Source organism: Bubalus bubalis, chromosome 6 (genome assembly GCF_019923935.1).
Source record: "Bubalus bubalis isolate 160015118507 breed Murrah chromosome 6, NDDB_SH_1, whole genome shotgun sequence".
Taxonomy (NCBI): domain Eukaryota; kingdom Metazoa; phylum Chordata; class Mammalia; order Artiodactyla; family Bovidae; genus Bubalus; species Bubalus bubalis.
Window position 1 is genome coordinate 105,758,498 of NC_059162.1, and position 25,686 is coordinate 105,784,183.

The 25,686-nt window shown below is 50.0% G+C and overlaps 1 protein-coding gene and 1 long non-coding RNA gene across 6 annotated transcripts in view; one reads left to right on the forward strand and one right to left on the reverse strand.

Annotated features, from left to right (window-relative positions):
• Nucleotides 1-12,792, reverse strand: MFSD2A (major facilitator superfamily domain containing 2A). 4 transcript variants are annotated; one of them, XM_025289025.3, is made up of 14 exons: nucleotides 12,561-12,792; nucleotides 10,972-11,100; nucleotides 9,317-9,441; nucleotides 5,276-5,399; nucleotides 5,088-5,166; nucleotides 4,589-4,731; nucleotides 4,043-4,133; nucleotides 3,803-3,924; nucleotides 3,514-3,597; nucleotides 2,674-2,757; nucleotides 2,467-2,579; nucleotides 1,880-2,023; nucleotides 1,613-1,789; nucleotides 1-521 (listed from the first exon to the last, which is right to left on the reverse strand). In XM_025289025.3, the coding sequence occupies exons 1-14, from the start codon at nucleotides 12,651-12,653 to the stop codon at nucleotides 458-460; spliced, it is 1,572 nt and encodes a 523-aa protein (XP_025144810.3). In that variant the 5' UTR covers nucleotides 12,654-12,792; the 3' UTR covers nucleotides 1-457. The 4 variants fall into 4 exon arrangements, with proteins under 4 accessions (XP_025144810.3, XP_006061978.3, XP_006061977.3 ...); XM_006061916.4 differs by having other exon boundaries at nucleotides 1,613-1,688; nucleotides 10,972-11,103; XM_006061915.4 differs by having other exon boundaries at nucleotides 10,972-11,103.
• The window catches only part of LOC123334156, a 22,547-nt gene continuing 4,792 nt past the window's right edge, over nucleotides 7,932-25,686 (forward strand). For both annotated transcript variants that reach the window (XR_006551969.2, XR_006551970.2), the window contains exon 1: nucleotides 7,932-8,047. This is a non-coding gene — a long non-coding RNA (uncharacterized LOC123334156). The remainder of the gene's footprint in view (nucleotides 8,048-25,686) is intronic.

The following is a 25,686-nucleotide window of genomic DNA, read 5'->3' on the forward strand; positions in this document are numbered from 1 at the left end:
TCAGTTTTCCAGCTTTTATGAAAATTAATAACATTAATAGCTTACAGACATATACATACATACACACTGCTATATACATGGTCATTAAGTTATTAATTAGTCTCTGTATACAACGTTTCTACATTAGTGTTCCAGGCTAGGCCCAATCAGTCCTTGGCATATTCACAGTAGCAGTCCCTGGGCTTGGCCCCCAGGGCGGTCACAGGGAGGCCGGCGGCTGATGCCCGCCCCATGATAGGCACAGGAGGTGTCCTGGGTCACTTACTATGAAGTCTTTCGCTCCCTTCCTGGCATCTGGAGACCAGCTATTCAGGGAGCAGCCTACTATGAAGTCTTTAGCTCCCTTCCTGGCATCTGGAGACCAGCTATTCAGGGAGCAGGCAAGTGGGCCTTGATTCCTCGTGTGGCCTGGTGACCCAGGCCCTGTACATAGTGGCTTCGGGCCATCCAGTAGGCACTAGAGGATGCTGGCCAGTTCTGTAGAGTCTGTGTCAGAACAGCCTGAGCTGCTGGCCTCTTCCCTGCAAGAACCAGAGGAGACGGGTTGGAGGAAGCATCCTTACTCACCTGCTTGTTCCCCGAGGGATCTTGGCTCTGCAGGCTTAGCTGACTGCCAGGTTAGTCTAAATCACAGGACAGTGTTTGTTCACTCCCACTCTTAGCCCAGAAACTGCTGAGGTTTGTTCACTGTTCCTGCTGTCCTCGAGGCACCCCAAGCTCCAGTACTACATCCTGGCCTGGGCAGGTTGATGAGCTGGCATAACTCACTCCACCCTGCTCTCTGGTCTTCACAATGAGGTCCTGCATGCCAGGAGAGCCGTGAAGAGTATGGGCTCTGGAGTTAGAATACAGGGGCTCAAACCCCAGGTCTGCCCCTTATCACTTGTCACTCTTCTGGTTAAGCCTCACTTTCTTCATCTGCAGAGTGAGAATCACAGGAATCTCTGATGCCCAAGGCTGTTAAAATGACCACAGGAGTTCATGAGTACACTCTCTAAAATGTAAATCGCCTTAGGTAACAGGGATTTTTGTTTGTATCATTCACTAGACCAAGGCCTGGCACACAGGCTTCCCATACACGTACTTGATGAATGAATAAACATAAAACCAACTCAGCATAAGCAGACAGCAAAGGGCTCAAGAAACATTAACTAGGAGACTTTCCCAGTGGTCCAGTGGTTAAGAATCCACCCTCCAATGCAAGGGGATGTAGTCTTTAGCTCCCTTCCTGGCATCTGGAGACTCATCGATTCGATTCCTGGTTGAGGAACTAAGATCCCACATACTGAGGGGCACCTAAGCCCGCATACTGCAACTACAGAGGTCCCATGCCGTAACTAGAGCAGCCTGCATGCCGCAACAAAGATTCTGTGTGCTGCAACTCGATGCAGCCAAATAAATAAATATTTTTTAAAAATAAAATAGTCAAAAAGAAGAAAAGATACATCAACTGCCATTGTGATGAACTGGCAGAGGGGAAGGGCAGAGGAGAAGTGGTGTAGGGGAAGATGTGTGGGAGGCAGATCTGAGCTTGACAGCTCCAGGAGGCACTTTTCAAGGGCTTAGACTGGATGATGCCCTTTTGTCCAACAACCATCCCTTGCCCACTCACCTCAGAGCCTGCAGGGCCTTCTTGTTCTGCCGCCGCTTCTCCTCATCAATGGGGTACAGCTTGAAGAGCAGCAGGCCTATGAGGATGAGGACTATGGGAGCCATGGTCACCAGCATCTTCAGCGTGAACTTGACACGTGCCGGCTGGGAGCAGCCACGGGTCTGGTACCCAGTGAAGCTGTGGGGCCCAGTGGTTAGGGGAGTGGTGAGGAGGGGGCACCTGGGGCCTGCCCCTGGCCAGCATTACCCAGACCTTCCCCCCACTCACTCCAGACTGAGGGTGGAGATGCCCAGAGAGACTCCAGAGGCAAACTTGGTGAAGAAGACGTAGAAGGAGAAGAAGATGGGCTCAGTCCCGTGGATGTGGGGCTGCTTCAAGTGGAAGTCATCAATGACGTCAGGCAGCATGGACCTGCATACAGGGGTGGCAGCCGTGAGCACCCTCCCACCTAGTGACCCCAGGCCTCCACTAGCCCGTGTGGTCCAGGTCAATAAGAGCACTCCTCTGGGAGCTGGCAGTTCTATAGTACACACACACAGTTCATTGACGAGATGGCAACTTCATGTGAATCAAAAAAGAAGGCCTCTTCCTCTGAGATGAAGTAGCCCCACATGTAGCTGCTCAGCTGGGCAAGTAAAGTACAGGGTTTGAACCCCCATTTCCCATCCTGACTAGGTGTGCTCAAGCAGTTCACAATCTGTACAGTTGTACTGGGAGGACCTGCCCCACTCCCAACCTGGACCTGCAGAAGGAGAAGTCCCCACAGATTCTCCCTAAGGAGTTTCAGAACTGGGGAGCTAGGAGGCTGGGGAACATACCAATATATATATATATATATATATATACACACTCACCAAGGTAGTAAGAAGGCAGCAGCAACACTGATGCCAGCTGCCACAGCCACCACGTATGTGACAATCAGGTTACTCTCCATGAGGGCCACCAAGATGAGAAATGGCACTGCTGACTAGGAGAGTGGGTGTAGGAAGATGAGTCAGCTGGGGGGCTCCCAGCAGTAACCCCCAGGCCAGCCCAGGCCCTACCCCTTCAGCCCCACTCACCGAGATTCCAATGTACACAGCTGTCTTTTTGCCAAACCGGGTTAGGAACCACTGCCAGATGGGGATGGTGACTGTGGCTGAGAACTGTGGAGGGGCAAAGGGGTGAAGAAGTGGGTTACAGCCCTGGAATCCCTCTTGCCCTTCCCAGGACTCCAAAGGTGCTGCTAGCCCTGACCAGGAGCAGCCAGATGCCATCACCTGGATTGCTCCCCGGCAGCTGATGGCTCTTCAAGGAGCTAGGACAAAGTCCTGATCTTATCTGCTGCCCTCTGAGTACAGAACTCCGAGTTCTGGCCTCCACGTCTTTGCTTTCGCTATGCTTTCTACTTGAACATCTAACCCCAATCCTTTCTTTTTTCCCCAGTGTTACTGAGATATAATTGACAAGAACATTGTACTAGTTACTAGTTCAAGGTGTATAATATAAAGGTATTTTTAAAATATTTATTTGGCTGTGCCAGGTCTTAGTTGCAGCACGCAGGATCGTTTTTTTTTTTTTTTTCCCATAGTTGCAGCATGCAAACTCTTAGTTACAGGATCTTCTGTGGCGGCATGTGGGAGCTAGTTCCCTGGCCACGGATTGAACCCAGACCCCCTGCATTGGGAATGTGGAGTCTTAGCCACTGGACCACCAGGGAAGTCCCAATAAAGATTTGATATATGTACCCAAACTCTTTCTTTCATAGTCCTACCTAAGCCACTGTAGGTCAGATCCAAATGTTCTGAGAAGCCTCCCTCATCCCTCACGATCTTGGCCAGTCTGGGAAATATCCTCTGGCTATCCAAAGAACCATCTCACAGCCTAAGTCCCTTCAGCCACCCTTGGGGCCCCACACGCACCATGATTGCCAGGAGCAGATTCTGGAATTCGTTCCGAAAGCCCAAGGTGTAGGTACAAAACAAGGCAAAGTTCCCCTCCACCAGCTGGGGCCAGGACGGTGTAGCAGGAAGAAAGACAAAGAAACAGGTGGTGATGGAGCTGAGCCTCGAAGACTCTTTGCATGCTCGGGGGACCTCTGCTCACCCCACCCCCATTCCACCTGTCCCTCAGGTCCTGTCACCTTCTAAGGCCTATCCCATCCCCTACTGCACTCCCCCATCAGGCTGAGCATATCAGAGCCCCACTCACCATGAAAGCCAAGGAGGTGAAGAGGAAGCCGGCAATAAGCTTGATGTACGGCCCATGGCTCATGACCAGCCGGAGGCCCCGAAAGAAGGGCATCTGCTTGGTCTGCTGAGTCTCGTAGGATTCTGGGGGCCAGAGGGGACAGTGAGCAGGAGCAGAGGCCCCTCCCAGAGTCTGAGGCCCAGGCAGAGGGACAAAAACTGCCCCACGATGGGGCCTGCACCCCTCCCTGGGACCCCTCACCTCTCTGTTCCCGCACACCCAGGATCAAGATGACAGCACAGATGACATAGATGGAGGCAATGACTCCTGCCGCCAGCAGGTATGCATTTTGCTATAAAGCAGGTAAAGATCACATAGAGACACAGTCAGTCTGATTTCATCCCAGCTCCCAGCAGCTCTACTCAATGACCTTGGATCAGTCCCTTCTCTGGGGGCCTCTCTGTCTCCATCTGTGAAATGAGAAAGTTAGCCTGGGCCTACTGCTGCTTCCCAAGGCTGGAACAAGCCCAGATGAACTCTAAAAAGGCCAGGATGTGGAGTCTGAAAGGCCACGGTTCAAATCTTCCGAAACCTAGTTTCTGCAACTCACTAGCTATATTACATCGGACAAATCATTTAGCCTCTCAGTGCATCAGTTTCCTTATCTGCAAAGTGGACATATTAAAACTGTATGTAACAAATACCCAAAAAATTACCAACACTAGCCATTATTACTATTCTGAGGATAACTGCAAACCACCCCATCATTTCTCATCTTCCCCCATCCCTGCCCTGCCAAGGACTCACCGTTTCTTTGATCGAGGTGGAGCTCTGCGTGCGATTGACTGTAGAAGCATTGGCATCCGGGATACAAGGCGAATCTGCTTGGCCCACGATCTGCCCCTGGATTGCTGTGCCCAGCACTGTACCTAATACCTCCACGGTCATCCCTGAGCAGAAAAAAAGTAGTCCTTTGGAAGGGCCGCATGGCTTGTGGGCCCCCAGGGAGGAAAGTCAGATGGATAGAAGCCCCAGAAGCTCTAGCCCCAGGAGATGGAAACAGCTCCAGATGGAATGGTTATAGATGGCATCTTGGCTTAAACTTGTGGCCTTGCTGTGTGACCTCTGCCTGGTCCTTGTACCTCTCTGGTCTCAAGAGAGCAATCAGTTATTTTTAACTATGGTTTCACACCTTCTCCCAAGAGCAGAGAGCTGAGCCCATAAGGGAAGAAACATGGTAGGAGAGTCAAGGAGTGGGGGACCCTGGGTGCCTGGTGGGTGGGATCAGTGGGCTGGGGAAACTTACGATAGGCAGTGGCAGAATCACGCTCACTCTGCTCCGTGCTGATGAACATGGTGAGAGCTGAGTAGGGAACGTGGAAACACTGGCATGGAAGAGAGGCCCTCGGCCAGTCAGACGATGGACAAACAGATGTGGCTTTGGGCACCAACCCCGGAGGCCCCAGGGACTTCCTTCCCCCTGCCCACACTCACCGTGACCAGCGTTTCAAAGAGGCAGTAGAAAAGCAAGTACCACAGGGTCTGGCCCTGGTGGAAGTCGGGCACGAACCAGATGAGGAAGTAGGCGATGATGGCCAGGGGTGTGGAGAAGGTGATCCTGAGGAAGGGGAGAGTCTGAGTGGGGGCTGGATGCCAAAACCCCAGGATTCGGGCCCGGCCTGGACTCTTCAGCAGCCCCACAGGGTGCCTGGCGGGAAGGAAATTCCTCCCTCTGGATCCACCCACCCCAGGGTCTCTGGGAAGGTACTGATGGCCAACCCTGGAAGGGCAGACTGAGATAGGGTTCTGGCCTACAATTCCGAGCATGGAGCAGGAGGTCAGACCCTCCCGAGTCTTGATTGCCTCTCCCCAGGGGTTAAGGCTCTAGAGACAGGGGCTTTCTATGGGCTGGGGGATGAGAATGGAGGCTGAGACTTTGGGGAGAAGAAGCAGCCCCAGTGCTGGGGTTCTCACCATTGTGTGTACACACGGGGTGAAGGAAGGCTAATTCCAGGGGAAGATTTCCTTCTGGAGCAGCCACAAGGGAGGACTGGGCCCCGTGAAATAACTATAAGCAGGGTTGGGGGTGGCAAAGGTCTGCCTCCCCACATGTGAATCCCATGGTCCAGAAAGATCCCACATGCCGCAGAGCAACGGAACCCATGCCCCACTACTGAGCCTGTGCTCCACAACAAGAAAAGCCCTCCACCATGAGAAGCCCATGAACTTCAGCTAGAGAGAGGTCCCTGTTTACTGCAACTGGAGAAAGCCTGTGTGCAGCACCCAAGACCCAGTGCTGTCAAACATAAAATAAATAAAATCTTAAAAAAAAATAGAAAAGGCAGCTGAGAACCAAGGCCATGGAGACCCACGGTTAGAAGGGCCCACAATTCAGGGATCCAGTTCTGGCTCTACTACTAACTATTAATAACTTGGTCTTGGGCAAGTTATTTACCTTCTTTGAGACTCAATTTCTCATCTGTAAAATGAGAGTAGTAAGAACACCTACCTCACCTTCAACATTTACTCAAGAAATATTCAAGTGCTAACTCTGAGCTGAGTGCTATTCTAATGACTTGGGATGGATCAGGAAACAAAACAGACAAATCACTGCCCTCATGACATTCACATGCTAGTTGGCAAACAAAAAAAATAAACGTAAGATATGTACTATCCAGCCTTAAAAAGGGATGAAATTCTGAAACATGCTACAATATAAACCTAGAAGTGACACAGAAAGACAAATCTGGTGTGATCCCACTTTGATGGGTCAGAGTCACAGACAGAAGACAGTTGGTTGCCAGGGGCTAGAGGGGAAGAAGGAATGAAGAGTTAGTGTTTAATGGGTACAGAGTTTCAGTTTGGAAAAAGTTCTGGAGATGGTTGTGCAACAGTGTGACCATACTTAATGCCACTGAATTGTACACTCGAAAATGGCTAAAATGGTAAATTTAAAAAATTTTAAATAGTGTATTTTATCACACACACGCACAAAAGCTACATAATGTATTAGATGGTAATTAAGTGTTGTGGAAAATAGAAAGCAGGCTGAAGAGGATTAAGAGTATGGGGGTACAATCCATAGCCAAGTGGCCAAAGTTGCCCTTATTGAGAAGGTGACCTCTGTGCCAAGATGAGAGAGAGTTGGCCTTGCAGAGCTTGCAGGGCAAGGGTGCTCAGGCCGGAAATGTGCCCCAGCAGGTCTGGGGAATAGCAAGAAGGTCAGGGGGCCGGAGTATGGGAGATGGAATTAGGAGATGAGCTTGGAGAGGAAAAGGGATACCAGGGCTCAACAGGCCATTGCAAGGACTTGGGCTCTGAGTCATTGGGTTGAAGTAGTTAATATGTAGACCAGCGCTTGGGACACAGCGCTGTGATTATCACAGCAGGAAAGCCCAGCAGGAGACTTCAGGAGCTGCAAAGCCCTGGGCTGGGACTCCGACCTCAGGTCCAGCCCTGCCACAACTCCCACGTGGCCCTGCCGACACCCTGCCCCTCACTGACGGCCTTGGGAACTCCAGGAAAGTGTTTGTCAAAGTCTTCCTGGTCTGAAAAGGAAGACGTAAATGCTGACTGAGGGCAGGGGCTGATCTGAGGCCTAGGAGAGGGGCGTCCCAGGGCTCATGAAGCCTGGAAGGCCCAGCCTCTTCTTACACCGGAAGGAGAAGGGTTCCCAGGCCCTGACAGGTATGGATGGAGAGTTGGGTCACGTGTATTACATCCTTCAGCACGCACTCGCATGGGGGTGGGGGACCACGCAGATATTGCCAGGAGGTCCCACCCAGACAGCTGAGGACATGTCCAGAGACATGCGTCAAATCAGAAACCAGCCCGAAGGGCCCTCAGCTACTTCACCAAGTGGGCTGCCACACCTGCCCAGGCAGGCAAGATGGCCTACCTCCCACAGGGAGGGCTTCCTCCCCTCCCCCTGCCTCACCCCACCCCACCCCTCCACTCCCCTCCCCTCCCAAATCCTCCCAGAACAAGGGCTGCTCTGGCAGCCCTCGCCAAAATACTCCCATCCAAGCACCGCTGAGGAAGCTGAGGAACCAAATGTGACTGAAAGTAACCCGGGTTACTGCTGCCTCAGGCTGGCCTGAGTGGCTGCCTGCCATTGGCTGTGCCTCATGAGGAGATGTGGCAGCGGAGCCCCGCCCCCCACCAGCTGCCAGGGAGGCGGGTACAAGGGACTGCGGGTACAGGCCGGTACAGGGCCCAAGGCAGTCTCAGGGGCCGGCTCCCTGGGAGCCCCAGCATCCTGCGCAGGTAAGGCAGGCTCTCCTGTCCCCTGGCCCCGAAGCCTGGATCAAAGGCCTCGACCTGGGCCTTCGCCAGGGGCTGGCGGGGTTTCGGAGGGAGGGGGCCTCGTGGGAAAGGAAGCTGTGGGTGGGGGGGCAGGGACTGTGGGAAGAGCTTTGAAGGCCTTGAAGGCCGGAGACCAGGTATGCACGCCCCTGGGGCAGGAAGGCGCCCACTTGAGCCTGGATGGGCCAGAGATGAAAGGGGTATGTCCTCCTCCCCCCCAACCACAAAGCAGGATGTCCTGGAGGGAACCAGAGCTCCGGCCTGTTCGCCTGTCCCTTGTGCCTGCCTTTGCCGTCTGATCTGTGGCACCACCTCCCCCAACCCTGCCTCACAGTCTGAAGCTGAGGAGTGTAGGCTTTGTTATCAAAGGAAAAGGTCATTCTCAGGGTCCAAGAAGCCAGAGGTTATGCACTCCCATTCTCGGTTTTATCATCCACCCATACCCCACCTCCAGGAGCCATTCTGCAGGGCTGCCCAGTTATATATTACTTAATGCGTCAGGCACTGTTCTAAGTACGTTATATGCTGTGTGTGTGTATTAGTCACTCGGTCAGGTCCAACTCTTTGCAAACCCATGGACTGTAGTAGCTCACCAGGTTCCTCTGTCCATGGAATTCCCCAGGCAAGAATACTGGAGTGGGTTGCCATTCCCTTCTCTAGAGGCTCTTCCCAACCCAGGGATTGAACCCACATCTCCCACACTGCAGGCAGAGTCTTTACTGTCTGAGCCACCAGGGAAGCCAAGTACATTATATATTACAAAACTTAATTTTCACCACAACCCAGTGAGGAAGATATAATTATTATCTCCACTGTGCAGATGAAGGAACTTGAGGCTGAGGAGTTAAATGTCTTGCCCAAGGTGGTACAGCTATAAGTGGTCAAGCTGGTATTAAAACTGAGGCAGGCTGGCTCCAGAATGTAACCTTTCAACCACTACAGGAAGTGATGGAGTGGAGAGGTTAGAATTCCAATTTCATGGAAGGGAAAGGACCTTGGGGAGGAATGGGGCCTGAGACACGGGAATCTTCTCAGTCTAACAGCTAGACCAGCCTGAACTGGCAAGAGTTCCAGTGCCCATGACTGGTCCAGCTGAGGCCCTGCTGAGGCTTTTGCCATCATTCCTTCTTCTCACCTCCCAGTCTGACAAACCAGAGGGAAGAACCATGGGGTAGCAGACACTCCAGAGGCCCCACCTTCTACCACCCTGAAGGAGCATCTTCTACTCACCAGGGCATGAGGCGGCCCAGGCGGGTCCAGGGAGATTTGCTAATGCAGAAGCCCACCAGGGGGTCTGTGATGGCATCCCAAGCTCGGCCCACGAATAGGATGATGGAAGCAGAGAAAGGATCCACCTGGGATGAGTAACAGGAAAAAGATGACTCCCTCTTCCTTCATCTGATGGGCAACCTCAACCCTCACTGATGGGCAAAAGCGGGGATCCCTCTCCACTTCAGCCAGGCCATTAGGACCCTGTACTGCTCCTAGCCAGGCCTCAAGCATCATCACTTGTCTTGTTAATAATGATAATAAGTTACCCAATAGCAGTGGTACTGTGTGTCTCCTGAGAAACTTTGCCAGATCCCCCCCTCTTCTGTCCTCCCCTCCACTGCCTTTGAAAACTCATCAATTAGACTGAATCCAGATTGCATTTCCTTGTCTCCCTCTCACAAGCCCCTAACCACCTGATGCCAGAACGAGCATTTGAGGGACTTCCCTAGTGGTCTAGGGTCTAAGACTCTATGCTCACAATGCAGGGGGCTCAGGTTTGATTCTTGGAGGGGGAATAAGATCTCACATGCTGCAACTAAGTGTAACTAAGACCCAGTGCAGCCAAATAAAAGCAGAGATAGCATTTTCTGGGTCACCACAGTGGCCCTCAGTTTTCCCATCTGTATAATGGTGTATGATCCCTGTTTTATAGGGTCAAGCTCTATCTTGGATGTGGGAAAAGGATTAAATAGAGTAGGCTGTTACCATCACTACCCATTAAAGTTACACCTCTGCCTCCAGAACTTCTCGGCTTATAGACAATTTTTCTGGACTCTTCTTTATTCAAGGCTCTGCTATTACTATCACTATTACTATCACCCCAAGAAGATGTAGAGGACTTTCCTCATCTGACTTTTCTAACTTTTTACATTTTGACAGGGGGTTAGTCATATTTGCACCCAACTTAGGACCCAGGGCATGGGAGTTGCTTGAAAACGAGCAACTTAAAAGGAGTCATTTGTCCTTTCTGGGGCTCAGGGTTCCCCATCTATAAGCGAATACCACTAAGATGCCTTGTTTGCAAAGTCAGAAGTTACATGCAAAAGACAGCCGGTGTGTGCACCCTGAGAGCCTTGGCAGTTTGGCCTCCCACTCTTGCACCAGACAAGGTGAATTCTCAGGATGCCAGGCTGCTGGCCGAGGAGCCCTGTGACACTCTAAGTACCCTGTGAGGGCCCCTCTGTCCACTTGCATGCCTCTGCTCCTTAGGTGAAGGTGGGATGCACCTCGTCCACAGGCCTGACAACATCCACCAATCTCCGAGCCAAGCCAGCTGACTGCCGGCCAACTGGGGACATGGTGTGCCAGTCTCTTCTAAGAACATCAGAGCGGGCTTTATTCTCTCACACCATTGCCTACCCCTCCAGGCTCTGTTGCTCTTGCCAGGCAAGGAGGAGTTGCCTGACCTTGCCAGCTAAGACTCCTGGGGCTGAGAGACTCCCCTTCTGGATACTCTCCAAAGCCTTATTTCTACTCCACTGTGACTCTGAGAGGCAGAAGTGGAGTGGTGCCTAGTCCCATTTCCCAGTTGAGGGAAAAAACCCTAGCCTAGAGTCCGTAGTCTCTCCCACCTTGGGATGATGGAGGAGCCCTAGGGAGTTCAGCTCACTCACCTGAGCTACATCCAACAGGTAGATCTGCAGAAAGAACCCCAGGGCACATCCCGTCACCTGGTACGGGGCTCCCCCAACTGCATAGCAAAGTTTGTTGCAAATGGACAACTGTTGTTTCTTCTTTGGTTCCTTCTGGGAAGAAGAGGAAAGAATGAAGAGACCCACGAGACTGGCCTCCATTCTAGAACTTTCCAGAGCCAAGACCATCCCTCTAACCAACTCTGCCAGGAAGGATAATTCTGCCTTGCCCTGTTACCACCCAGGGAGAGTTCGCTTCTCACAAGAAAAGAGAGGTCTTCTCTGTTTTTAAAAATCTGGAAAAGGCAAATTCATTCTGAAGAAGTAGCCCCTAAGCCACCTCACCCCAACCCCAGATCATCAGTGCCCCATCCCTTAATGACTCCCCCTAAGGCCTCAATCATGTTTCTTTCCAAGTTGAAGGGGGAGTATGCTCCAGCAGTGAACCTGTCCCCACCTGGCACCAACTGCCACAACCTGAAAATCCTCTTGCTGCCAAAAGCTGCCTAAGCCCAGGCCTGGCTCCCGCCATGGTTCAGAGGGTAGAACCCACCTGCCTACTGGGTGAGAGCTCTAGAGATCTTTAAGGGCCCAGCCCAGTTGGCTGTAGGCACAGCTGTTCCTTCCATCTGTCCCAGAGCCTCCCTGGCCCCTGGAGGCAGCCAGACCTTCAGGCAAACCCAGGAGATGCCCTCCCCTCCCTCTCCCTGTCCCCCTCCCCCAGTGCCCAGGGGATCTTGTTGTGGGGACTGGGGAAGAGTGGGGTAGGAAAGCCTCTAGGTGCTGGGTTGGGCCCTCTCTGGGTGGGGCACTAGGGAGGTTAAGGTTGCCCAGGGAAAGTAGATTACTCATACATTGCAGCAGCATTAATTGCTTACCCAGGCTCCTTCCAAAGATCGGTTAATAAAATTAAAACGAAAAGGCAGTCACCTCCCAGGCAGATATATTGCCTGGGGTCCCTCTCTGGGGCCGCCTGATGTCACTGGTTCCTTCATTACGTCCAGAGAGCTGGGAATGGGGCCGAAAGTCAAGACAGGCAAAGCGCAAAGTGTACGCGCGGGCCGATACCTACACTCACACAGAGCCTACAGGATGCGGCTCCTTTAAGAGCAGAGCTCTTGTTTTATGAATGAACTTGATCCGCCCTCGCCGAAGAGTTGAGAAGCTAGCGTAGGATGTGGGGGTGGGGAGTAGGTGGATGAGAGATGGGGGACCAAGGTGGGTTTCCCAGATTTCTGGGGTCTCCCTGCCGTCTAAGGCAGCAAACTTTAGCGGCTGATCACAGAGGAACGGAAACCTGCTAGGCAGAGCCGGGCACCACGTGGAGCTGCCTGTAAGGCTGCTCTCCAGAAATGCCCAGAGCTGGGGTGAGCAAAAGGGGGGCCTGGCGCCTACAAACCTTCCCCATCACTCCCCGCCTCCAGGGCACCCCCAGAGCTCTCTCCTGCCTCTGAGTTCTTCTGTCCCTGGCTTAGCCCAGTGTGTCCCAGAACCAGGCTTATCCCGCGACGCCCCCATCTCATCCTGGCCCCCCATCCCAGACCCTCCACCTGGGGTTGCGGGGACCTCACCTTCACCTGGACCGGGCGTTCACCGGCTTGGAGGATGCCGGTGGGCAGAAGTCCCGCGGCGGAGCCACTCTCGGCGCCCTCTCCTTTGGCCATGACCCGCGGGCCACGCCGCCCAGGGACCGGGAGGCCGGGATGCTCCTCTGCTCCGCGGGCCTCCGCTCCGCCCGGGCTCGCGTTGTAGTTGTAGCCGCCGCCGCCACTTCGGTCGCCGCACACAAGTTAACCCGGCAGGCGGCTGGGCAAAGCACTCACTCCCCTGCACGCCCCCCGCGCCTCTTAAAGGTTCGTCCAGCCCTCTCTGATCTGGCCAATCCTGGAGCTTTGCTACCCTGCCTCCAGCCAATCCTGGAGCCCGCCGGTACTCCCGCCTGCCCAAACCACCCGGCCTGCTAGCTGGTGCCATCCAGCCACGTTCTCTAGCCCGGAACCCGTATCCGGCTGCGCGTGCTCCGCGCAACATCGGGGGAAGGCCTGGAGACCCACCTGACACGCACGAGGAAACTGAAGCCCAAGGCTAAAAGTGACCTGCCCACGGACCCCCAGAGTGAGTTCTCCCAGAGCGAGATCTACACCTCGTGACTTCGAACCCGCAGGTCCAGGAAAAGTAGGGGCTCCAAAGCCCACTGCCCCCCTTTAACTTCTGGAATCAAGTCGAGTCTCCTTCTGCTCTAAACCTGGAGTATGTAGCGCTGGCACTTTCCTAACCGACGCCTCTCTCTCTTTCCCCAAGATGGACTATTTCTTCTTATGGACAATGGCATCTTTGGGGTCCTCATGATGGGGGAGAAAGACAAGCTGAGGTAACCAGGCAACGCAGAGGCAACGCTTTGCCTTGGGCAGAAACGCCCACTTTGTGCAAAGGCGTGGAGACCACAGCCATTAGCACACAATGATAGTAACAGCAGCATTTTATGGAGAACTTCCTCCAGGCTTGACAGGATCTCCTTCAGCCCTTTAACCACCCTGTGAGGGTGGTACTATTATTATCTCCGTTTTACAACTAAGGGGAGGAAAACGCAAATGAAATAGCTGTAATGTGGCAGAGCCAGGGCTAGGTTTTGCCCCATTTCAAAGCCTTCCCTCTTCATTGCACCGTGCTATCCCTCTCAGCAAAAATGAAAAGGCTGAACCTGTCTCCCCAACAAGAAGCCCTGGGATATAGGAAGCCCTGAGTTGAAACAGTCAAGGAAAGATTTGAAAGAGTGCTGAATAATCTGCTCCTTGAAAGAAGGTGGGAGGGGAATTCCCTGGCGGTTCAGTGGTTAGGACTCTGAGGGCACTCCATCACTGGTGGAGAATTAAGATCCTGCAAAGCCTTGGGGTCTGGCCAAAAGAAAAAGAAAGAAGATGGGAGGCCAGACAGATGTCGGAAAACAGTCTTTTACCACCTGTGTCACCGTCACTCCTGGCTTCCCAGACACTCAAGAGGCCGAGAGGGGGCCAGTTGGCACTGACCAGTGAAGTGATTGCTCAAAGGCCACTCAATCTTGTGCCAGTGGTTGCTGCGTCAGGTCCTTTTTTCTTTCATAAAATCTTATTGCCAGCAGGAGAGATAAGGTCTCGCAGCCCCATGATGGCCACACCAAGCTTCCTCATCTGCCTTAGAAAATCCCCATCTTGGCCACTGCTGAGAGCCAAGGTGAGGCAGCTGAATTGGTGCAAAGGGTCTAGACTGGCCCCCATGGCTCTGCCATGAGCTGTGTGACACTCTTCTATCTCTGCCCCTCTCTGGGCTTGAGTCCACAGCCCTAACATCCTCAGCCCTAGGGTATTACACTGCATCAGAAGTGATTTAGACCCCAGTCAAACCTTGAGCTCTCAGAAGGTGAGAATCACATCTTTTTCACTCCTGTATCCCCACTGACTAGCTGGGGGCCTGATTCATAGTAGGAACTTAAATATGTATTCAGTGATGCCTGCTCAGCCTCCCTGAGGGACAGCACAAGGGGAGCCCATTCAGAAAAGCCCCAAGCTCCTCCATTTACTAGCTGTGTGGTTGATCCTGGGCAACCCAGTTAACTGTCCTACATTTATAAGGTAGAGATATTAAATGACCACCTGTTTTGAGTATGAAACCAGAAAATGCAGGGGAAGTGCTTAGCACAAATGCCTGGGAGCCAAGGCTGGGCTGGTCCCCTCTCTTGGCCCGATTCCAGTCTGAAAGTGTAGCAGTGTAAGATTCCAGATATGGCCTGACCAAGCGAGAACAATAGGCCTATTATTTCCCGCAGTCTGGACACGACACATTGTTAATGCAGCCTAAGACTGCTGGGCTTCGGAGTCTTTCTCTCCCATGACTAGTTCCCATCAGGTTGTGGTCAATTAAATTATTCAGATCCTTTTCACTGGAACTGGGGTCAAGTCAGGTCTCTCCCCGACCCTCTGCTTTGTGTAGTGTCTCCCCCTTCATGAAGCTCACAGGACAACAGTGTCTTCTTGCTTATTTCAGCTTGTTGAAATTGTTTTCAGTGCTGGTTCTATTGCCTCCTGTTTCCTCTCCCTTTCCGTTTATTTTTCTGTTTTTGTTTTGTTTTTTAAATTTTGGCTGCATCATGTGGCATGCAGGACCCTAGTTCCCCTGTCAGGAATCGAACCTGCGCCTCCTACATTGGAAGGTGGAATCCCAGCTACTGGACCAATGGAGGAAGTTCTGCTCCCTCTCTAATTTTAGATCCAGGCTGCTCCTCTCCACTTCAACTACACCATCTGGTCTGTTGATCAGGACAGAGTCCCACAACGCTTCACTAGAGACACTCTTCACCACTGACTGAGTTAGGGCCTTGCTATTATGCAACAGCTCCCAGTTATTGCTGGGCAAGCACGGTGCCAAGTGCTTTATGTATATACCATCTCATTTCCTCACAACATCAGTGGGTAGTTGATGAATCTGAGGCTAAGAGAGGGAAAGCAGGGACCGGTTTTACACGCCCAGAGTCAAGCCCCTTTTTCTGACCACGTGCTTGGCTGTAAATTTGTCACTCAGAAATGCTGGCTTCCGGCTACACACAATCCTGACTATGTGCCTGCATGGCCATCTTGGCTACTCTCTCTCCTACCCTCTTTCCCCCCCACCACTAGGCCTAGAGCCCAAGGGGCTTTGCTGAGGCTCCAGTCCAAGATGGGCAAAAGGCAACCTTATCAGCTCCATTAGCCTCAGGAACCTGGAGCAGAGACCTGGACCCTTTCTTCACAGCAACAGTCTTTTCATCTAGGATAGTAGTGAGAACAAGGGCTTCTCCTTGAGGAGCAGAAAGGCAGCTCCCCAATCAGTGATGAAACTACCCTTGTGGCCATCCTTGACCTTTTCTAGATGTAGCCTAGTCTCACAGCCAAGGGCAAATACATTTCAGAGCTCCCCTTGTTGATTTCCACTTGTCTGTGCCCTCACAGTGCGCCATGCCCAGCTTAAAGGGCTTCTTCATACCCTAGCGTACTCCCCTGAGGGCCTTTGGGGAACGCCGCTGGGTCCCCTGAGCTTCTTTGGAGACAGAGAAGCAGAGTTAAATGCAAAAATTCGAAGGACAAGTCACTGGCTTCATAGACTATCTCTACCATACAGTTTGTGCATATGTACAAGCTCAGTCGTTCAGTTGTCTCGGACTCTTGCACCCCCATAAACTAACCCGCTCGGCTTCTCTGTGAGATTTTTCAGGCAAGTATACTGGAGTGGTGGAGAAGGCAATGGCACCCCACTCCAGTACTCTTGCCGGAAAATCCCATGGACAGAGGAGCCTGGTAGGCTGCAGTCCATGGGGTTGCTAAGAGTCGGACACAACTGAGTGACTTCACTTTCACTTTTCACTTTCATACATTGGAGAAGGAAATGGCAACCCACTCCAGTATTCTTGCCTGGAGAATCCCAGGGACGGGGAGGCCTGGTGGGCTGCCGTCTATGGGGTCGCACAGAGTCGGACACGACTGAAGTGACTTAGCAGCAGCATACTGGAGTGGGTTGCCATTTCCTTCTGCAAGGGGATCTTTCTGACCATACAGTTTACTCTTGGGCAAATTACAAAATCTCTTTGAGCCTCACTTATCTCACCTGTCAAATGAGGTTAATAATTCTGTTTATCTCACAGTGTAGTCATGAGGATTAAGTAGGGTCTGTAGAACAGTGTTTGGCCTTTAGTAAGAACTTAAGCAGAAATCCCTGGTGGTTCAGTGGTTAAGAATCCACCTGCTAAAGTAGGGGACATGGGTTCAATCCCTGATCCAGGAAGATTCCACTTGCTGTGGAGCAACTGAACCCGTGTGCCACAACTACTGAGCCACACGCTGCAACTGCTGAAGTCCACATGCCCTCAAGTGCATGCTCCACAACAAGAGAAGCTACTGCAATGAGAAGCCCTCTCCCCACAACTAGAGAAAGCCCGTGTGCAGCAACAAAGGCCCAGCATGGCCAAAAAATACATAAATAAAATTTAAAAATTTTTTAAATGCCCCAGAGAACTTCTTAACTCCATTCAAAAAAATAATAATAAATAAAAACAAAGAGCGTGGATTGCCTTTTAAAAATATTTGTCATCATTATCAGCATCTCCACAGTCACTATCATCGATAGTATTGATTAGAGTGGTGAAACCACACCAAATAACATCATTAAAGTCAGAGGGGAGAAAATTTGATATAAATGGCTAGGGACTAGATTTATATCTGGTGATTCAAGATGCTTTTTCTAACCCAGTGGGGTGCTGCCAGGACAGGCTAAAAGATTGTTGCTAAGTGAAGGTGTTGTCAGGTACCAGGGTTGTCAAGTAGAATAACAATGTTATCCTGTGGTAAGATCTCTTTTGTCCTTAAATGGCAGATCTACCACCCTGACTTCTGGAAAAAAGGAGCCCAGCCCATGCTTTAAAACATACTTATCTCAACTTATGAGGTCCTGCTTAGTCACTCAGTCATGCCTTACTCTTGCAATCCCATGAACTGTAGCTGACCAGGCTCCTCTGTTCATGGGATCTCCAGGCAAGAATATTGGAATGAATAGCCATTCCTTCCTCCAGGGGATCTCCCTGACCCAGGGATTGAACCCGGATCTTCTGCATTGCAGGTGGATTCTTTAATGTCTGAGCCACTAGGGAAGCCCATACTTACCTCAAGAGCCACTGGTAAGTTTATACCTTGGTTGGTGCTTATGGCAGAAAGCGAAGAGGAACTAAAGAGTCTCTTGATGAAAGTGAAAGAGGAGAGTGAAAAAGTTGGCTTAAAACTCAACATTAAAAAAACGAAGATCATGACCTCCAGTCCCATCATTTCATGGCAAATAGATTGGGAAACAATGGAAACAGTGAGAGACTTTATTTTCTTGGGCTCCAAAATCACTGCAGATGGTGACTGCAGCCATGAAATTAAAAGATGATTCCTCCTTGGAAGATAAGTATGACAAACCTAGATAGCATATTAAAAACCAGACAATACTTTGCCAACAAAGTTCCATCTAGTCAAAAGAAAGAAAAGTGAAGTTGCTTAGTCATGTCTGACTCTGTGACCCCATGGACTGTAGCCTACCAGGCTCCTCCATCCATGGAATTTTCCAAGCAAGAGTACTGGAGTGGGTTACCATTTCCTTCTCCAGGGGATCTTCCTGACCCCAGGATCAAACCTGGGTCTCCCGCATTGCAGGCAGACACTTTACCATCTGAGCCATGGTTTTTCCAATAGTCATGTATGGATGTGAGAGTTGGACCATAAAGAAGGCTGAGCGCTGAAGAATTGATGCTTTTGAACTGTGGTGTTGAAGAAGACTCTTGAGAGTCCCTTGGACAGCAAGGAGATCAAACCATTCAATCCTAAAGGAAATCAGTCCTGAAAATAATTGGAAGGACTGATGCTGAAGCTGAAACTCCAACACTTTGGCCAGCTGTTGCGAAGGGCTGACTCATTTGAAAAGACCCTGATGTTGGGAAAGATTGAAGGCAGGAGGAGAAGGGGACGACAGAGGATGAGATGGTTGGATGGCATCACTGACTCAATGGACATGAGTTTGAGCAAGCTCCGGGAGATGGTGAAGGACAGGAAGCCTGGTGTGCTGCAGTTCATGGGATTACAAAGAGTTGGACACAGCTGAGCTGAACTGGATAGTGGTGGTCTGAGGTCTGAGGCCAGGAAATGGCCGGGCTGAAGAGCTTAGGGCTGGGCAAGCATTGGAGTAGCCTGAGGCTATTCTGCACCCAGTCCTTTTGTTTGATGAAAGGGCAGATGAAAGGGCAGAAAGTAGAAAGGAGAGACTCTTGAGGGTCCCAAGAGAAACTCTTCGTGTAGAAAGTAGCTTTTCAAGTATCTGAGGCTACCAGTTGTGAAGTAGAGTATCTCTTGCCATATCAATAAATAAGGATGTAACAGCCATCAGCGATCTGGGGCCTCCAGATGTGAATAAGGGCTCCCGAAGGGAAAACAAAGCCTGAGATCCAGCAGATGCTGCCACCGCATTCCCCCTCACCCCTTCCCTATGATTGCTGAGGAGCTAGGGGATGGGGTGGGGAGTAAGAAATAAAAAAAAACAGGATGCAGGTCCCAGATATTTGAGATGTGTATGAATGAAATGACTTCAATAATCTCAGACTCTCACATCTTCCCATACATAGAAGAGTGCTAATTTCCTTAACTTGAGATATCTGGTTTTCCTTAATTGACAGTAATCTTTGATGTTCAGACTGCCTGCTCCACTTTGTTGTAAACTTCTATATATCCTGACTCCTTCCCCCCAGCTCCTTGGAGCAGTTTCTCAGGACTACCAGAGACGCTGCCTTCCAGGCTTGAAGTCATAACATTCTCACCAAATAAAACACGTTCTGCTTTCAGGTTGTGACTATTCTTTTTAGTAGACAGTTTTGGCAACCAACATGAAGGGACCAGAGCAGATTCCTTCTCCTCCGCCTGAGCTCTACAGGAATCTGGAGCCTTGGTACCAGCAGAGGCCCCTTGTGCCCATCTATCTCCTTGGGAGTTCAGATGGATTTGATTGAGTCTCTTCTGGTTCTAGGATCTCTCGTATTGGTTGAAGATCCTGAGTTTTATTTGGTGAGGTATAGCAGTTCCTTGCCCCCTCTCACTTGAAAGTTCCTGGGCAGGGGGCACTCAGTTGAAAAACACTGAGGCCCACCCACAGTCTAGATACTGAGTGGGACTCAGTTAAAAATACCGAGGAATACCCGCTCCCAGTTGTAAGACACTGAAAGGGGTTGGTTAACAGATAACCAGGGAAATACCCATCCAGTTAGAAGATACCTTGAAATACCCACCGAGGAATCCCCAGATCTTTGTTGAAAGACACCGAGGTTGCTATGTTGTAGGAGGCTGAGCAGTCTGTGCTGAGTAGCTAGGTAAGAGCCTGATCTGACTCTTTTCCTCAGTTTGGCTGCCTTAATAAAATTTGTTGGGGTAAAAGTGAAAATATTCCATGAAAGCTTTACTCTGAGGAAAAGGAACATAGCCCCCAGCCAGTTATAGTTTTCTCAGGTGACTGAGAAATTTATGGGAGTAGAGGAACCAGAGATCAAATTGCCAACATCTGCTGGATTATGGAAAAAGCAAGAAAGTTCCAGAAAAACATCTATTTCTGCTTTATTGACTATGCCAAAGCCTTTGGCTGTGTGGATCACAATAAACTGTGGAAAATTCTGAAAGAGATGGGAATACCAGACCACCTGACCTGCCTCTTGAGAAACCTGTATGCAGGTCAGGAAGCAACAGTTAGAACTGGACATGGAGCAACAGACTGGTTCCAAATAGGAAAAGGAGTACATCAAGGCTGTATATTGTTACCCTGCTTATTTAACTTAAATGCAGAGTACATCATGAGAAACACTGGACTGGAAGAAACACAAGCTGGGATCAAGATTGCCAGGAGAAATATCAATCACCTCAGATATGCAGATGACACCACCCTTATGGCAGAAAGTGAAGAGGAACTCAAAAGCCTCTTGATGAAAGTGAAAGAGGAAAGTGAAAAAGTTGGCTTAAAGCTCAACATTCAGAAAACAAAGATCATGGCATCCAGTCCCATCACTTCATGGGAAATAGATGGGGAAACAGTGGAAACAGTGGCTGACTTTATTTTTTGGGGCTCCAAAATCACTGCAGATAGTGGTTGCAGCCATGAAATTAAAAGACGCTTACTCCTTGGAAGGAAAGTTATGACCAATCTAGATAGCATATTCAAAAGCAGAGACATTACTTTGCCAACAAAAGTCCAGCTAGTCAAGGCTATGGTTTTTCCAGTAGTCACGTATGGATGTGAGAGTTGGACTGTGAAGAAGGCTGAGCGCCGAAGAATTGATGCTTTTGAACTGTGGTGTTGGAGAAGACTCTTGAGAGTCCCTCGGACTGCAAGGAGATCCAACCAGTCCATTCTGAAGGAGATCAGCCCTGGGATTTCTTGGGAAGGAATGATGCTAAAGCTGAAACTCCAGTACTTTGGCCACCTCATGTGAAGAGTTGACTCATTGGAAAAGACTCATGCTGGGAGGGATTGGGGGCAGGAGGAGAAGGGGATGACAGAGGATGAGATGGCCGGATGGCATCACTGACTCGATGGACGTGAGTCTGAGTAAACTCTGGGAGTTGGTGATGGACAGGGAGGCCTGGCATGCTGCAGTCCATGGGGTCACAAGAGTCGGACACTACTGAGCAACTGAACTGAACTGAATCTGGAAATTAACACCTGGAGTGAAATATCAACAAGAACTTTCGCCTGATCTGGGATGAGCTTCCTAGTGCCATGGGACAAAAAAAATGGTCATGAAACATCTCCCAAATATGATCGAATTTATGACCATGGTGAGAGATTGTGAAATAGAATATTTCCTTCTATATCAATAAACAAGGATGTAACAGTTGTCAGTGATTTGGGGCCTCCAAATGTGAATCAGGGCTCCTGAAAGGGAAAACAAAGCTTGAGATGCAGCAGATGACGCCCCCACGCCCACCCATGGTGATTGCTGAAGAGTTGGGTGGAGGAGGGTGGGTAGTGAGAAATCATAAAAACAGGATGGTGGCCCCAGATAGCTGAGATGTACATGAAAGGAATGACTTCAATAATCCGAGACTCTTGCATCTTCCCAAACATTGAAGAGCGCTAAATTCCATGAGATATCTGGTTTTCCTTAATTAACAGTAATCTTTGGTGTTCAGACTGCCTGCCCTCCTTTGTTACAAACTTCTATATATCTTGAGTGCTTCCTCCAGCACCTCAGAGCAGTTTCTCAGGGCTACTGGAAATGCTATCTCCCGGGCTTGAGGTCCTAACACTCCCACTGAATAAAACACCCTATTTTCAGGTTGTGACTATACACTTTAGTCAACAATATTCCTGTTGACTGGACCACTGGATGTTGGTTAGGCAACTGAGGAACAGGAGAGGCTTCAAGGCTGATCCTCCAACCCAGGGCTGATTTCAAAGGCTATAGACCATTCCACAGGGAGGCCTCCTATCCTGGGCTTCAGCATTTGGCTGGGTGATGGGCCTAAGTTCTTAGCCTCAGTTGGGGTTGAGGGGCATGAAGAGTACCCAGAGATTTCTTGAGACACCTGGTACACCCTTCTCCACCTAGTACCTCTGCGTCTTTTCATCCTCAACTCTCCCTAGTTCAAGGTCCTCTCCAGAAAAGAAAGACAGCCCTACTCCCCGGGAAGATTGACTGCTGAGGTGATGATATAAGAATGATGGAGTGGAAGAAGCTGGGTAGGTCATCCTTGGCTCAGAAAGCCACACCACCTGAAGTCATGCCACAGCTCTGAGGGAGCTGGACCAACCTACCAGGTAGCCCTCAGGGGTCCAAGATCAGGTGAGGTGCTCTCTGGGCAAGAGCCCAGAACCTAATCTCAGAAAAGAGGGTGGAGACTGAAGCTTAAGCAACACTACTCTTTTACTGGCTAGCCAGGCCTCTGCCCTCCTTCTCCTTATGCTCATACCATATTCCTGCATGACAGTTGTACCTTGTTCCACTGGCCTTGACCCTCTCAGAGCTGGAAGTTTTCAAAGTAAGTAACTTGTTGGACTCAGACCAACGTGGCAGAAGCAGAACCTGCCTTGGGCACCTCTGAAGTTCTGCCTCCCATCTGGGCCTCCTTTTACCCATGTGCACAAAAAGTGTTCTGGACAGCCCAACACCATGTAATGGCTGCTTCCATTTCCACTGTGGCATGCAGAGACCTCCAGCTTTGGTTGGCTACCTTCAGACACAATGGTAACCCTGTGATCTCATGTGATCAAATAGTGATGAGGAGCAAGAGATAAGCTTAGCTGAGGCCCTTAGAGGGTAGCCTGGAGGCAGGATCATCAGGATTTGAGTCTATTGATTAGTTCTGTCTCTAGCCAACCCTGTGACTTTGAGGTCAGTTGCGACGGGCGCGCCAACGCGCAGGTGAGAGGAGCCACCCCACGTCCAAAGTCAGGGGCAGAAGCCAGGAGGACCCCATGCTCGAAGGGCGGCGGCCAAGAGGAGTTACCCCACGTCCGAGGTCAGGGGCGGCGGCCGGGAGGAGATACCCCCATGCCCCAAGCCCGCGGCCAGGGGGGACGGGCGGGAGGAGCTACCCCACGCCCCCACGCCCGAGGCCAGGGGCAGTGGCCGGGAGGACCAACCCCACGCCCAAGGAGCCGTGGCTGCGCGGGGGCAGAAGGGCCTAGAGGAGCTATCCCACGTTGAAGGTCAGGAAGGGCTGGGGTGAGGAGATACGCCTCGCCCATGGTAAGGAGCAATGGCTGCCCAAGGTAAGAGAAACCCAAGTAAGACAGTAGGTGTTGCAAGAGGGCATCAGAAGGCAAACACACTGAAACCATACTCACAGAAAACTAGTCAATCTAATCACACTAGGACCACAGCCTTGTCTAACTCAATGAAACTAAGCCATGCCGTGGGGCAACCCAAGACAGGCGGGTCATGGTGGAGAGATCAGACAGAATGTGGTCCACTGGAGAAGGGAATGGCAAACCACTTCAGTATTCTTGCCTTGAGAACCCCATGAACGGTATGAAAAGGCAAAATGATAGGATACTGAAAGAGAAACTCCCCAGGTCAGTAGGTGCCCAATATGCTACTGGAGATCAGTGGAGAAATAACTCCAGAAAGAATGAAGGGATGCAGCCAAAGCAAAAACAATACCCAGCTGTGGATGTGACTGGTGATAGAAGCAAGGTCCGATGCTGTAAAGAGCAATATTGCATAGGAACCTGGAATGTCAGGTCCATGAATCAAGGCAAATTGGAAGTGGTCAAACAAGAGATGGCAAGAGTGAATGTCGACATTCTAGGAATCAGCGAACTGAAATGGACTGGAATGGGTGAATTTAACTCAGATGACCATTATATCTACTACTGCGGGCAGGAATCCCTCAGAAGAAATGGAGTGGCCATAATGGTCAACAAAAGAGTCCAAAATGCAGTCTTGGATGCAATCTCAAAAACAACAGAATGATCTCTGTTCGTTTCCTAGGCAAACCATTCAATATCACAGTAATCCAAGTCTATGCCCCAACCAGTAACGCTGAAGAAGCTGAAGTGGAACGGTTCTATGAAGACCTACAAGACCTTTTAGAACTAACACCCAAAAAAGATGTCCTTTTCATTATAGGGGACTGGATGCAAAAGTAGGAAGTCAAGAAACACCTGGAGTAACAGGCAAATTTGGCCTTGGAATACAGAATGAAGCAGGGCAAAGACTGATAGAGTTTTGCCAAGGAAATGCACTGGTCATAACAAACACTCTCTTCCAACAACACAAGAGAAGACTCTATACATGGACATCACCAGATGGTCAACACCGAAATCAGATTGATTATATTCTTTGCAGCCAAAGATGGAGAAGCTCTATACAGTCAGCAAAAACAAGACCAGGAACTGACTGTGGCTCAGATCATGAACTCCTTATTGCCAAATTCAGACTTAAATTGAAGAAAGTAGGGAAAACCACTAGACCATTCAGGTATGACCTAAATCAAATCCCTTATGATTATCCAGTGGAAGTGAGAAATAGATTTAAGGGCCTAGATCTGATAGATAGAGTGCCAGATGAACTATGGACAGAGGTTCGTGACATTGTACAGGAGACAGGGATCAGACCATTCCCATAGAAAAGAAATGCAAAAAAGCAAAATGGCTGTCTGGGGAGGCCTTACAAATAGCTGTGAAAAGAAGAGAAGCAAAAAGCAAAGGAAAAAAGGAAAGATATAAACATCTGAATGCAGAGTTCCAAAGAATAGCAAGAAGAGATAAGAAAGCCTTCTTCAGCAGATCAATGCAAAGAAATAAAGGAAAACAACAGAATGGGAAAGACTAGGGATCTCTTCAAGAAAATCAGAGATACCAAAGGAACATTTCATGCAAAGATGGGTTCGATAAAGGACAGAAATGGTATGGACCTAACAGAAGCAGAAGATATTAAGAAAAGATGGCAAGAATACACAGAAGAACTGTACAGAAAAGATCTTCACGACCCAGATAATCACAATGGTGTGATCACTGACCTAGAGCCAGACATCCTGGAATGTGAAGTCAAGTGGGCCTTAGAAAGCATCACTACAAACAAAGCTAGTGGAGGTGATGGAGTTCCAGTTGAGCTATTCCAAATCCTGAAAGATGATGCTATGAAAGTGCTGCACTCAATATGCCAGCAAATTTGGAAAACTCAGCAGTGGCCACAGGACTGGAAAAGGTCAATTTTCATTCCAATCCCAAAGAAAAGCAATGCCAAAGAATGCTCAAACTACCACACAATTGCACTCATCTCACACGCTAGTAAAGTAATGTTCAAAATTCTCCAAGCCAGGCTTCAGCAATATGTGAACCGTGAACTTCCTGATGTTCAAGCTGGTTTTAGAAAAGGCAGAGGAACCAGAGATCAAATTGCCAACATCTGCTGGATCATGGGAAAAGCAAGAGAGTTCCAGAAAACCATCTATTTCTGCTTTATTGACTATGCCAAAGCCTTTGGCTGTGTGGATCACAATGAACTGTGGAAAATTCTGAAAGAGATGGGAATACCAGACCACCTGATCTGCCTCTTGAGAAACTTGTATGCAGGTCAGGAAGCAACAGTTAGAACTGGACATGGAACAACAGACTGGTTCCAAATAGGAAAAGGAGTTCGTCAAGGCTGTATATTGTCACCCTGTTTATTTAACTTAT